The sequence below is a fragment of the Sorex araneus genome, chromosome 4, assembly GCF_027595985.1.
Source record: "Sorex araneus isolate mSorAra2 chromosome 4, mSorAra2.pri, whole genome shotgun sequence".
NCBI classification, from domain to species: Eukaryota; Metazoa; Chordata; class Mammalia; order Eulipotyphla; family Soricidae; genus Sorex; species Sorex araneus.
The window spans coordinates 46,754,800-46,768,516 of NC_073305.1; the positions used below are offsets into that span (position 1 = coordinate 46,754,800).

The 13,717-nt window shown below is 55.4% G+C and overlaps 2 protein-coding genes across 4 annotated transcripts in view; both read right to left on the reverse strand.

Moving 5' to 3' along the window:
* Window positions 1-76: 76 nt before the first annotated feature.
* On the reverse strand, window positions 77-4,856 carry TMEM115 (transmembrane protein 115). Its single transcript, XM_004615214.2, has 2 exons — window positions 3,580-4,856; window positions 77-858 (listed from the first exon to the last, which is right to left on the reverse strand). Exons 1-2 carry the CDS (start codon window positions 4,428-4,430, stop codon window positions 654-656), a joined length of 1,056 nt encoding a protein of 351 aa, XP_004615271.1. The 5' UTR covers window positions 4,431-4,856; the 3' UTR covers window positions 77-653.
* A 3,404-nt stretch (window positions 4,857-8,260) lies between these two features.
* CACNA2D2 (calcium voltage-gated channel auxiliary subunit alpha2delta 2) overlaps window positions 8,261-13,717 on the reverse strand; it is a 136,473-nt gene continuing 131,016 nt past the window's right edge. The window contains exons 26-39 of one of the 3 annotated variants that reach the window (XM_055136517.1): window positions 13,523-13,613; window positions 13,359-13,421; window positions 12,934-13,037; window positions 12,597-12,695; window positions 12,421-12,509; window positions 11,991-12,038; window positions 11,758-11,829; window positions 11,516-11,668; window positions 11,323-11,375; window positions 11,179-11,234; window positions 10,952-11,078; window positions 10,603-10,712; window positions 10,417-10,499; window positions 8,261-10,316 (exon numbers count right to left, since the gene is read on the reverse strand). In XM_055136517.1, coding sequence (XP_054992492.1) covers window positions 10,176-10,316; window positions 10,417-10,499; window positions 10,603-10,712; window positions 10,952-11,078; window positions 11,179-11,234; window positions 11,323-11,375; window positions 11,516-11,668; window positions 11,758-11,829; window positions 11,991-12,038; window positions 12,421-12,509; window positions 12,597-12,695; window positions 12,934-13,037; window positions 13,359-13,421; window positions 13,523-13,613 — 1,289 coding nt within the window. In that variant the 3' untranslated portion in view covers window positions 8,261-10,175. Of the gene's footprint in view, window positions 10,317-10,416; window positions 10,500-10,602; window positions 10,713-10,951; window positions 11,079-11,178; window positions 11,235-11,322; window positions 11,376-11,515; window positions 11,669-11,757; window positions 11,830-11,990; window positions 12,042-12,420; window positions 12,510-12,596; window positions 12,696-12,933; window positions 13,038-13,358; window positions 13,422-13,522; window positions 13,614-13,717 lie in introns of all 3 variants that reach the window. The other 2 variants (XM_055136518.1, XM_055136519.1) reach the window with 2 other exon arrangements.

Below are 13,717 nucleotides of genomic sequence, written 5' to 3' on the forward strand. Positions count from 1 at the left end.
CCTCGAAGTGGAAACACCCCCAAGCTGAGCAAGGTAAGGGGGCTGCACGAGGTGGTCTTACAGAGCCGAGGAGCCATACCTCAAAGAACTGCTTTATTGATACTGCGAGGCTGGGCGTGGCTGCCCGATCAAGTGGTCCTGTAGAAAATACCTGGGGACCGTGGCTGCTCTGGCCCAGAAGCAGTCACCGCCCCAGTCCAGGGAATCAAATCTTGATGTGAACATAGTCTTTCTGGGGTGGGCAGGGATGCACAACTCAGGGCTTGCTCCTGCTTCGCCACAATATGTCGTTTTTCTTTTGGCAATTTCCTGCCCTGGCTCTAGGGCTCTCGGCAACCAGTCTCAGATGTGAAGGCTGACTTGGGAGTTGTGGCACCTGTGTCCCTTGTTTGGGGCTGCCTGCTGGAATACAGTCTTACCTCAGATGGCCTGGGACTGTCTGATGCCTTAGAAATCCCGTTCCTGGCATAGTGGTTGACTGAGTTGGAACCAGGTAACAAGAATCCTGGGTAGTGTTGGCAAGAAACAGAAGGCCATAAAGATCTCCAGTGGGCCTTCTTCCCTCTCCTCAGAGCGCTTGGAGCTCCGGAGTAGTGGAGAGGGGGTCAAGGGGAGCATGGGCGAAGAGGCGTTACACTTGAGGTGGTCTGGAGTTACAGCTTTTGGGGAGCTGCCTCAAAGGTGATTAGGCTGGATTCTGGGAGAGCCCCCTTTCCTGGTAGTGTGGGAGCCTTGTCTGAAGGCAGCGAGTTCTCCACCTTGGCCCCAGCCTCCTCTTCGTCATCATCCATGCTGGGCCAGACAGACTGGTCTTCCACTCTCTTCAGCCGCTCATTCAGGGCCTTCAGGGCCAGTTGCCTGGTCAAAGGAAAGAGGGCAGGTCATTCTGGGTCTGGACTAGGCCCCTGCCCTGGCTATCTCAGGAAACTGACACCCGTTCCTGCTCAGGCTTCCTGTATTCCTCTCTCCATGCAGGCTCCGGGCTCACAGAGATATGGACCCACTTTATCATCAGAATGAGGACTCAAAGGCTAAAGCCTTCACTTTGTAACTGGGGTACCAACAGATGGGAAAGGCCAGTTTGGGATATGCCAGGCCACCCACCTGGCAGCCCAAGGATTGAGTCTGAGAGTGGTACTTCAGAGTGGGCAGAACTAGTGTTCTGGGCAGATGGGTGGCAGGGCAAACCCTTGGACATGGCTCTCTGCTTGGGCAACTGACACCATACCCAAGGAGAGGGTTGTTGCTCCCCTCTCTTTATTAGGATGTCTTGAATCTCTTGACATGGCTGTGTGGGGAAAGCTGAAATTCAAACACCTGCCTCAGCTCTCAGCCTGGGAAACAGGCCAGCCTGGGCTGCCCACCCCTACTACCTGACTGTTAATATTCTTCCTCCCAGAACTACCAGGACCACAGCAGACTGCAGGGTCATACTTAGCCTTTGTAGGAAGAGATGAAGGAAAAATCGCCAGTGGGTAGGGCATGGTCCAGAACTTAAGCCTTCTGGCTCCAAAGGGCAACCCTTGAGGGTTTGGCTAAAGAGCCATGGAAGACTCTTGCTGCCAGCGATAGCTTCTGGTACCACTACTGCGGCTCCTTGATGCCTCAGTGTGGAGACCGCCTGCAGAGGTTTCCAGATCCGCCAACATCTCCATCATGCCAGGGTGTGTGACAAGAAAGGTAACAAGGACACAGGTGCAGAAAGCCCCAGCATATTTCCAACCTGTCCTTTAGCGTGACACACAGCAAGTTGGCAGTCAGAATGTTTTTTTTCCCCTACTGCTACCGACCCAGACACCTGCCCCATGGAATCCCTTCCCTTGTCAGTTCTCTTAAAATGCCGAAGCAGTGGCCTGTTAATGACTTCCTTATAAGGGTCAAGGATGGGAAACTGCTTCCTTCTACTCAGAACCATTAGGGTATGGGAGCTGTATGCAGCACACACATGCACACACACACACACACCTGCCCCATCCCATCCACCTGTTAATTTCCTTTGATCTAGGAAAGGATATTGTGAATGTCAGCCAGTCCTAACAATCCAAGAACTCTCATTGATAGGGTACACTGTCAATGAACTCTGGCTAACTCCACTTAAGTGTTTTGAGGGCAGTTGGTATAAAAGCTAACTCCCTGTCTCCATCTCCACCAGATAAGGTTAAGACTTTTTATTTTTAATTTTAGGATTTATTAGCCAGAGACAAATATAGGCTATAGAATTAGGCCCTGGCACTTGGGTGACATGTGTATTTTTTTTTTTTTTGGTTTTTGGGTCACACCCGGCGATGCACAGGGGTTACTCCTGGCTCTTCACTCAGGAATTACCCCTGGCGGTGCTCAGGGGACCATATGGGATGCTGGGATTAGAACCCGGGTCGGCAGCGTGCAAGGCAAATGCCCTACCCGCTGTGCTATCGCTCCAGCCCCTGACATGTGTATCTTTGACACCCACCAATCTTGAACCACAGTAATCTGTCATCCTTTCCAGCTAGAAACTATGAACAGTGGGACATGGAGCTTGGAAAACAACTCAAAGGCATGGAACACAGACCTGGCATGCAGGGGATCTCAGGTCTGATGTGGCACTGCCTGGCCTCCCAAGCATTGCCAGGTATATCCATGGTGAACCCCAAAATAAAAGGGATTGTCCCCAACCCCACAGCCCACTGGAGGGCAAACAGAGGGCTAACTTCAGAATTCATTAAGTGACCTGCCAAGAACTTGTTCCTTAGATGAGCAAAAGCAGAGCTTTGACAAGGTGCCCGTTTTAGATTTCAATATTCAATTAAACACACACAACTCCCCCTTCAAGAAGACAGGAAATGGACCTACTGTCACTCTAACTCTACAGAGCTGAGCTAGCTTAAAAAAAAAAAAAATTTGTCTTGCCCTGGCCAAGGTGTATCCAGTGAATAATTCAGCCAGGTTGCCGGATGGTTTGGTTTACAGATAACAGAAAGGTGGTTTCTACCCCAAGGTGTGGTCAGCAGATTCCCTCAATCCTGTGTCCTGGTTTTGGGGTACATAAACTCCGCGTGGTGGCTAACCCTAGTAGTACCCAAGCTTTACTCTCAGTAAGAGGCAGAGAAATACAACATCTAAACTGAGGCACTTGGAAACTGGGGTACTCCAGACGGCGTCTAAAGGTTTCCAAGTCTCTGTCTAAACGTTTCCAAGTCTCCTCTGCTGTCCCTTCCCTATTGGGGTGTAAAGGTTCAGCAGGTGGTTTCTGGCTACCACAAGATTAGGCTCTAGGATCCCAGTGGTGTGAGAAAAGGTCAGGGTTATGTGCCATGCTTCCTTTTGGTCTCTCAAAAAGCATCAAAGGAAACTGGGCACTCTGAGATGTCTTAAGTCGCCTGGGCACAGGAAGGCAACTTTCACTTCCTAGTGTTGGAAAATACTAAATGCTGTGTTTCTCAAAGACACTAACCGGACTTGATCTCTTTCTGAATCTGCCCAACACCTGAACCCTGGCTGCCTGCCACCTATGCACGGCAAGCATCTCAACTGCTGGAATGTGCCTCGAACAAGCAACACTCTCCTAGCTTGACAAGGATGCATGAGATTCCACAGTACCTTCTCCGCTCTGCGTCCTGAGGGTCTGTGCCTGGGAGGCTGATGGTGATGGAGGACGGGGCGCCCACATCATAGCGCTTCACTGTCTTCTGGCAGAGCTTCACCTTCACCAGGAGCCCATGCACCAAGTTCGCCAACAGCCCCACCACGGGCTGCAGGATCTCAGGGAAGAAGGTGGCAAATGCAAAGTGGTCAGCCATGTCCCCTCGGCCCCGGCTATGGCGCTGGTAGAAGCGTAGATACACCCAGCTGGACAGCACCCCGAAGCCGTATGAGGCCAGGGCTGGGCTCTGAAGCAGAGTGGCTAGCCGCAACAGCAGCAGCAGCCCCAGCAGCAGCATGGGCACCACACTGACCCGCACCTGGGGCACTCGCAGGACCACGCAATCCCCCATGGTTTGCTTGAGTGCCACTAGGACTCCCCCAAGGAAGCCCAGGGCACCGTGGATGCGGATAGTGAAAAGGTAGACCAGGTTGAAGGAAGCCATGTAGGTGAGGAGGTAGGCAAAGGCCCCCAGCAGCCCCACAGATACATTCACCACCGAGAAGAAGATGAGCAGCTCCAAGGCCCCCCAGAGAGGCTCCAGCAAACGTCCTGCCACCACCACTGTGGCCAGGCTGATGGCCACATCCCACACGTGCTGCTCCATCAGCCCATGGGTGGCCAGGGTCCAGATCCAGAAGTTGGGTGGAAAGAGGTAGCCTGGGGTGACCGCCAGGCAGCCTGTGTCCACGGCGAAGGACAGCAGGTAGAGGACTAGTACCGCAGCGCACAGGGCTTTCACCACCACGCTGGCGCTGGCCAGGATGGCCCCCAAGTGCTGGCGAGCGCCCGGCAAGGCGCGCTGCATCTTCCCGGCGGAGTCGACTTGCGGGAAGGGTTTAGTGGGCTCGGGGCCTCCCCGGGGCCTTGTTCCAGTCCGGCCCCGTCGGGAGGCCCGGGCTCGGCCTAGTCACTGGCCTATGGCCCCGGTGAAGGCTCCACTTCCGGTTGGGGCGGCTCCAGTCACACGGGGCCGAGTGTGGTCGCGGGGCCCGAGGTTGGCCCCTCACGGGGACCTGAAAGAAGGCCCGAGGCGGCTTCAGCACGCCTGCCTGCCCGCCCTGTGGCCCCCCGCCGACCGGGCTGGCGCTGATCTCAGGACTTGGCCTCCTCCATCCGCTCCGGGGCCTGCAATCCGCGCGGGTACGGAGCCGAGTTTGGGGGCTGAGTCAATCCTAGCCAGCTCCGGATCTGGGTCTTGGGCTTGGCTACGACCCGTACCTCCTCCCCTCTCAGGCGCCGACAAACAGCGGCGCTGCGCCTGCGCGTCCCAGGAGGCGGTGGGCGCAGGTCTTCCGGCTCCGCGGCATGCTGGGACACGCAGTCCCAGGCCGAAGCTGGGTTCCAAGCCGAACTACAAGGCCCAGGGGGCTGTGCGCCCGCGCCATGCCTGGCGATGACAGCGGTACTAGGCGGGTGTGCGTGGGAGTTGTAGTTCTCAGGAGTGTTTCCGCCGGGAGGGTTCTCGGATGGGAACACCGAGCTGCTGGGGTGCCACTAGCCGGGAGATGCTTCACAGAGGTAGCACGGCCTCCTCCGCGCACACGCTTGCTGATTCTCCGGGAAAGAGTGGCACTCCTTAAGTATGAGCAACTGAGTAGGTGTTTCCTTGAGGTCAGTTGTGTGGTAAGAATATTGCCTGGTTCTGGTGCGCTTACTCTTGGAATTTACAAATTTGGGTTATACCTGGCTCATATTGTATGGGGTGTGCCAGGTCTAACCAAATTGGAAATTTTGCGTGGCTGTTTGGTAACATCGGCCAAGTCCTGAACTTTCTGTTATTTTATTTATTTATTTATTTGCTTTTTGGGTCACACCTGGCGATGCCGGGGGTTACTCCTGGCTCTGCACCCAGGAATTACCCCTGGCGGTGCTCAGGGGACCATATGGGATACTGGGAATCGAACCCGGGTCAGCCGCGTGCAAGGCAAACGCCCTACCCGCTGTGCTATTGCTCCAGGCCCTCTGTTGTTATTTTATTTTATTTTGGGGCCACACCTGGCAGTGCTCAGGCCTTCCTTCTGGCTCTGTGCTCAGGGATCACTCCTGGTGGTGCTCATGGCGCTGGGAATTAAACCTGGGTTGGCCGCATGCAGGACAAGCCCCTTCCCTCTGTACTATGTCTCTGGCCTAGTTTCTGAACTTTTTTGAAATTCAAATGGAGATGACAGAATCTACTATGAGAACCAAAAGGGGTTAAGATGTAAAATCAATCGAGCCTGGATACTCAGCGCAGGCTGCCCATGTTGCAAGTATAGTGAAGGAACTAGAGAGATAATACAGCAGGTAAGGCACTTGCCTTATTCGAAGCTGACCTGGATTCAATCCCAGACATTGAGTATGGTCCCCACAAGAAGTGATCCCTGAGCACATAGCCAGGGTTAAACCCTGAGTATTGCCAGATCCAAAATAAAAACAAAAAAATATAACTGGATGTATTTTATCTTGGCATCTCTATACCAAGACCTCTGGAACTATGTTGAGGCAGGGGAACTTTTAGGGGATATTAGTTAGGTTTTGTTCTGTGGTCAACTCCTGTGGAGTTGTGAAGAAAGAGAGGTGTCAATGCCAAGGCCTGGGATACCTTCTGCTTTTTAGTATTTAAGATTCCCCCAGCCACAAGCCAACTCATTTCTGAAATATTTTGGGGGGTGGAGAGGGGTTTGAGCCACATGCAGTCCTCCTCAGGGGCTATTCTTGGCAGTGCTTGAGGGACCATATAATATGAACAGGGGTCAGCTGCATGTAAGGCAAATGCTTTAACACCTCAATTATCTTTCCAGACTTCATTTCTGAAATTGTTGCTAATTTCCTGCCCTTCTCATATGGGGAGAAAGGATTTCTCAGTTTTTCCCCATCTGCATAGGAGTCTTATTTCTCTCATCTGTGGTATGGAGTTAAACTAGTATCCAAATCAAAGATTGTGCTGAAGACTGCTGGCTGCTCACCAGGTGAATGCAGAGTGTATACTGTATGAAGAGAACAAGTGGCAGTAGCACCAGGAAACCAGCTCTAGTGGTTCTAAATTCCAACAAACAAAAACATGTGCTCAAGCCCTTTGAGCTATCTCTTGGTTCCTCTCCCCTCTCTTCTTTTCTTCATCCATCTGGCTTTGATTAAGAGTACTTTTTCTGTTTCTTTTTGGACCACACGTAACAGTGCTCAGGGCTGACTCCTGACTTGTGTGCAGGGATCACTCTTTGTGGAGCTCGAGGGATCATATATGGTGCTGGGGGTCAAATTCTGGTTGGCCATGTGCAAGGCAAGCATCCCACATGTACTATCACTTCAGCCCCATGAAATTTTCATTTACTTTTTTTTGAGGGGGGATCATACCCGGGCAATGCTCAGGGGTTACTGCTGGCTCTGCACTCAGGAGTTACTCCTGGCAGTGCTGGGAGACCATATGGGGTGCTGGGGATCGAACCTAGGTTGACTGCGTGCAAGGCAAACATCCTACCCTCTGTACTATTGTTCTGGCCACCCCTCGGAAATTTTATTTTTTGGGGGGGTCACACCTGGTGATGCTCAGGGCTGACTCCTGGCTCTGCACTCAGGAGCCACTCTTGGTGGTGCTCGGGGGACCATATGGGATGTTGGGAATCGAACCTGGGTTGGCTGTGTGCAAGGCAAATTAGTACAATAGTACAATAGCCCTACCTGCTGTACTATTGCTCCAGCCCCACCCCTAGGAATTTTGTTTTTTGTTTTTTCTTTTTAGGTCACACCTAGTGATGCACAGGGGTCACTCTTGGCTCTGCACTCAGGAATTACCCCTGGAGGTGCTCAGAGGACCATATGGGATGCTGGGAATTGAACCCAATGTGCTATCACTCCAGCCCCCCGCTAGTAAATTTTTAAAGACAGATTTTTCAGTCCCAGGAAGTTAACTCAAAGGGCTACAGTATGTGTATCTCTCTCTACACACACATATATATTTACATACACACACATGCACACACGCACACACACATACACACACATATATATATTTTTTTTTTTTTTTGAGGGGGGTGGAGGCTATATCTGGCTGTGCTCAGGGTATTCCTTGCCATCCTCAAGAGGCCCTATGTAGTGCTAGCGTTTGTATTTGGGTCAGCTGAGTGCAAGGCAAATGCCCTACCTGCTGTACTAACTCTCTAGCCTCTAGACATTGCATGTGGAAATCCTGGATTTGATCCCCAGTATGACATGGTCCCCTAAGCACAGAGTCAGTAGTTACCCCTCCCACCATTGGGAGTGCCTAATCCAGCAAAAAATAGTTTTTCTTGAGTCTTTGACTCTGAGACAGTTACACAAGACAAGAGCTGGCTGGCACGGAGGAGCATGGCCTTAGAGATAGCATGGCCCAACTTCTGGATCTGGACCCTGGCCACCCATGGGCTGATGGAGCAGCACGTGTGGGATGTGGCCATCAGTCTGGCCATAGTGGTGGTGGCAGGACGTTTGCTGGAGCCTCTCTGGGAGGCCTTGGAGCTGCTTATTATATTCGAATAAGACCTGAAGACCAAGGTTGCTATGTTTTTCTTCCCAGTGAAGCAACAAGTGGGACTAAAACATGGGCACTGTTTCCAACTACCCAACCCTCATTCCAAGGCGGACACAGTGGATGGGAATCATTTGAAGTGAAAATATGAACATTATTTAATAACTGATCTTCTGTAATAAACCATTTGAAAATATTTTACAAGGAATCACACACACGATAATTTACAAAGTTTCTTGACTTTTTTGTTGCTGTTGTTTTTCCGACTTGTCTGTACAAAATAGAACAACAACCAAAAAAAGGGCAGAGAAAAGGAAATGGCCCCCCAGTCCCTCACAGATCCCCCCCAAGCCCGAGGTGAGGGGCAGCCAGGTCGGGTGGGTGAGAAGCAGAATCAGACCCAGCTGGGGCTTGTTGGACAACTACCTGATAGGGATTGTTTTGCCGGGTTTTTTTTTTTGGATTTTTTAAAACTTAAAATATATGTTATTCTGTATATGTTTCTTTTTTATTTTTATATTCTCCATTGAGCACCTGACTACACTACAGTTACACACACGCCCCCGCAAGACACAGCTGGCATCTAGGCTGGGTGTGCAGCACGGGCGGCCACCCCGGCACCAGCAGCGGGCACGGACCATACACACACTGAGAAAGCAACAAGCAACATGACATTAATTAACGGAGCCATTAATTAATGCATCACCCTCCCCCCTCCTCCCAGTCCATCTGAGCCCCCTGGCCACATCCCCCTGTCCTCAGTCCCCCGCTGGCCCCAGGCTGGGGTGCCTTTGGGGGAAATGACCCGAATGAATGGTGTGAAAGGATGTGCCTGGGCCCAGCCTCTCTGTGCACAGAGTGTGTCCGTGTGTGTATATGTGTGTGTGTATGTGTGTGTGCGTGTGTGTGCGCGCGCAAGTGTGTTCAGCAGGGAAGAGCCGTTTGACTTCCTCGAGGCAGGAAGTGCATGAATGGGAGATGGGGGTGAGCACAGGCCAGAGTGTATAAGGGCCAGATTAGGGTGGGACGGTCCAGCTAGGAGAGATCAAGACACCCCTGCTAAGGCAAAGGGCAACATCTGGTGAGGGATCCTCTGCCAAAGGGTGTGGGCAGGGGCACGCAGTCCCACCGGGGGCCTGACACTAGTGAGAAATGGTTACAATGAGCACCTGCGGGGTGAGGGGGCCTTTGGGGGACACTGGCGGCTAGGGAGGCACAGAGGGCTCTTCACCCCCTGCCCCAGCATTTGGCACTGTTTGACATTCAGCTTTAGAGGCAGAGGACCAGCAGGCTGCAGGTCAGATTCGCGGTGGGCAGTGAGCAGGAGATGGAGTGTGCACATGCCAACCCTCCCGCCAACCTTTTGCCCTGCGTAAGGCTTTGTGAGCCCCTATCCCACCCCACCGTGTGCCCTCCTGGGCTTTTCTGACCGGAAGTCACTTCCTGTCCTCAGGGCTCCGGGTGTGGGTGGCGGTATCTGAGTCAATGTTCCTGTCACTGTCCTGACACCTGTGGTGCTGGGATGTGGCCTGTCGCCTGAGAGGACCAGGAGTCCCCCACTAAGAGGCTACCCCAGGACCTCTCTCATGCCCTGACTTAACCTGGGATCTCAGGGACCCGAACTGCCCACCTCAAATTCCTCCAAGACTCCTCAGAGCATCGGGATTTGGATTGGGTGGGCTAGAAGGGTGACGTTGGAGTCCAGCTGGGCCTAAGTCTCCCCACAAAGGGGACCTCAGGCCGGGCAGGCAGTGAGGCCTGGTTTGGCAACCACTGCGCCTTCCTGTCCCAGCTGTGGGGGATGAGTCCAAAGGGAAAGGGGGGTTCTGGGGCATTTTGTCAGTTCTGTGGTGACAGGTGGCTTGGGAAGCCTAAGACCTGCAGGCCCTCCTTTGGACCCCCCAACTCCTGCAGATCTGGGGTGGGGTCTGGTGGGCTCAGATCCTTGCTAAGGGAGGGGCGAGGCTCTAGGCGGCGGGTGGCAGCAGAGAGTGAGGGGGGCAGGGGAGCTGGGAAGAGGCGGGGAGGCCTGCGGGGTGGGGGTGGGCGGGGGCGGGGCGGGGGCGCTCAGCGGCGGCGCGAGGCGTGGGCGTGGACTTGAGGCTGCGGCCGGGGAGGCAGGCCCAGGAGCAGCAGCAGCTGCAGGGAGACCAGGACGCCCAGCGACGGCGGGAAGGACGCTCCGCGGCCGCAGTCTGAGGTATCTTCCTGCGGGGAGAGACAGAACGGGCGCAGGTTGGCCCCGGCGGGCGGGCCGGGCAGGACCAGTCCTGGGCCGGGACGCGCAGCCCCGCGGCCTCCTCCTTACCGTCGCGTTGTAGTCGAAGCAGATGTGCGGGCCTCTCCGGTACCGCGGTCTCTGCACCAGCTCACACTGCTCCGGGCCGTCCGCTGGGCATGGGTGGGGAGTCAAGGAGGCGGCGGCGCGGGGAGGGCGCGCGGGGCGGGAGGGGGCGGCGCGCGGGGCGGGGCGGGGAGAGGCGGGGTAGGATACAGTGTGTCTCCTTCTGCAGCAGCCGGCCCGCCTCGCACTGGCTGCACAGCGGCTTCTCGGCCACCACGAAGAGCAGGTTGGTGTTGGTCAACCTCTGAGCATGGAACAGCCTGCGGCAGCCCCCCCCCGAAGGCGGGGCGTTGAGTAGCTCCGCCTCCGCACCATCCCCGCCCACAGTCTGCCCCGCCCTACACACCTCAGGGTCCCGCCCCTACGCCCGCCCCAGGGCCTCACCCTCAGGACCCCTGAACACTCGCCTTGGGGCTCCTACATCAGTCCAGCGCCCCGCCCCTACACCTCCCTCAGGACCGCGCCCCGCCCGCAACCACCCCACCCCGGGCGCCCGCACCTGGAACAGTTGCCGCAATCGATGATAGCATTGTAGGAGACGTTCACTGATCCGAAGTAGTACTGGGTCTGTTTCATGACACAGCTGCTCTCTCGCCCCTCGGGGCTCCCCTCGGCCTCCGCGGGGTCTGCGAAGGTGCACAGCACCTTAGCCCTCCACCCTTGGCGAGATGCTCCGCGCAGCCTTTAGGATGGGTCTTGACCTAGAGAGGGAAGGGGCCTACCTACCTGCCTGGAACCAGCTGTGGTAGATGAGACCATAGAGAAGCTGCTGGAACAGGGACCTGCAGGGCAGGAGCCGGGTGGTCAGCAGAAGTCAGTGCTCCATACTACTTCTCCTGAGCCCTCCTGGCCACCCTCTTGCAGACTCACCAGGCGGCAGCAGAGGTCCACCAGGCCAGGTTAAGGAAATCTGCAATGGTGGGCTGCAGCGGAGAGAGGGACCAGGGCTATGACTGCTGCTACCTCCCCCCTCGTCCCCGACTGCCCCCAGCTCTCTAGTCAAGAGATGGCAGGTGCCATCTGTCTCCCGATCTCTCCATCTCCAGGAGTCACTGCTACTTACCACAAAGACACCGCGGGGTGCAGCACCCAGATTGCCAGGAGGTTGGGGGGCACAGGCCGCCTGGTAGTCATAGGACTCCTTTCGGGCGTAGAAAGAATTATTGTAGAGGGCCAGCATCAGGTTGGCATCCACCTCACTGAAGAACCTGCCCACCTGGGAATTCCGAGAGGGAGTCTTGTCACACCCCAAGAAGACTCCAAGAGGGCTCCCGTCCTGTTCTTCCACTGCTCTCCGGCCCTCACCTGGTCCCACTGGTGGTTCTGGTTTGACAGCACCAGGAAACCCCCGTCATCAATGAGCACACACAGCAGGTCCTGAGGGGGAAGAGGGCCCAGGGTTCAGGCCCAGACATCCCTCCCCAGGGCCTGGCAGGCCAAGGCTGGGGTGCGGTGGGCTCCATCACACTAGTTCTGGTGAAGCTGATGGGGGAGCTTCAGGCCAAGGGATGGGTCAGCAAGGCTCGGGGTACACATACCTCGTTGTTAACCTCGCAGTCCATCTCACAGTGGCTGCTGGGGCCGCACTGCTGGGCAGAGAGTAAGGACCATGAGGTGTCCTCCAGGTTCCCCTCCCATCCCTTCATACATCCGGGCTCCCGAGCCATCTGTAACATCCTGCCTCCTTTTAGGGGCCAGAGCCACCTGGGAGCCTTGGTAGGGTTTCCTGGGCTCCCCAGAAGGGGTACTGCTGGGCTTTCTGCCCCCACATTACTCAAGTACCTTCTTTTTTTTTTCTTTTTTGGGCCACACCTAGTGATGCTCAGGGATTACTCCTGGCTCTGTACTCAGGAATTACTCCTGGCAATGCTTGGGGACCATATGGGATGCCAGGGATCGAATCTGGATCAGCTGAGTGCCAGGCAAACGCTCTACCCACTGTACTATCGCTCCGGCCCCCTTGAGTACCTTCTGAGGCTGGTCCTGATGGGTTCGGTTGCTGGCCAGCACCTTGAACTTCTCAGCCCAGGCTTCTAGATCCAGCTTAACACCCACCACTGGAGGGAGAGTAGGGGGCATCAATGCCTGTCTACCTGGGCAGCACCTGCCCACTGTCTCTGCTCGTCTCCATCCTGGACATTTACCTGCTGGCCTCAGTGTGCGCCCGCCAAGGCTGAGCTCCACAGCTGTGCTGACAAGGATGCCCACTGTGTCATTCTCCAGCTCCACAGGCCTTAGCAGGGCTGAGGGTGGGGTGGGCAATCAGGAGCGGGTGGTCACCCTGATCACTCCCCGATAGGCTCTGTGGACCCGGGCCCTCGAGCCAGAGTCCACCCCCAGTCTAAGTGCCCACTCCCAGCCTGGTATTATGCAGGGTGTGGTTCTTCTCGTCCGTCCCTGTCTCAGCCAGCCCTCAAGTGATGGCCTCAGAGCAGAGCACTGATGTGCTGGCAGCGGCGTGTTTCCTGGGTGCTCACTCACCATCCTGGTGTGGGGGCTTGAAGATGTAGCCCTGGTTATCCAGGCTGCGGCGGTAGAAGCTGGCATTGAAAGGTTCAGGGTTCTCTGTCCAGTCCTCAGCTGCCCTGCTCAGAGACAGGCAGAGGCTGATGGCAGCGGGGGCCCACAGGGGTTAGGCAGCAAGACAGGTGGGGCTGGGCTGGGGCAGGACGTCGGGTCATGAGTAATTCTTTTTCTTTCCTTTCTTTTTTCTTTTTTTTTTTGCTGTTTGGGTCACATCCCGTGATGCTTCGGGTTACTCCTGGCTCTGCACTCAGGAATTACTCCTGGTGGTGCTCAGGGGACCATATGAGATACCAGGGATTGAACCTGGGTCAGCGGCTGTGTGCAAGGCAAACACCCTACCCGCTGTACTATCACCCTGGCCCCCATGGGGTAGCTCTTACTTGTTGGGGAAAACACGTGTGATGCCACCATCCGTGGAGGCAAACACCGCCAGGAGGCTGTACCTGGGGGAAGGAGGGAGGTGAGGTCATAGATTTGCCCCAGATGGGACCAGGATCTTGGTCCTACCCCAACTTCCTGTCCCCCTCGGCTGAGCAGTGCCTACGTGTTCAGATCCTGGTCCCGCCACACTCGCTCCACCAGCTGCTGCGTGATGCCTGTGTCCAGAATCAGATTGTGCAGGAGGAAGTTGTTACCTGGAACAGGAGGGCAGGGTGCGGGAGTGTCTTCTCAAGGCTCCTGACCCACCTGCTCCCCAAGTCCAAGGTCCCACTAGAACCTTCCTCCTGGCTTGGCCCAG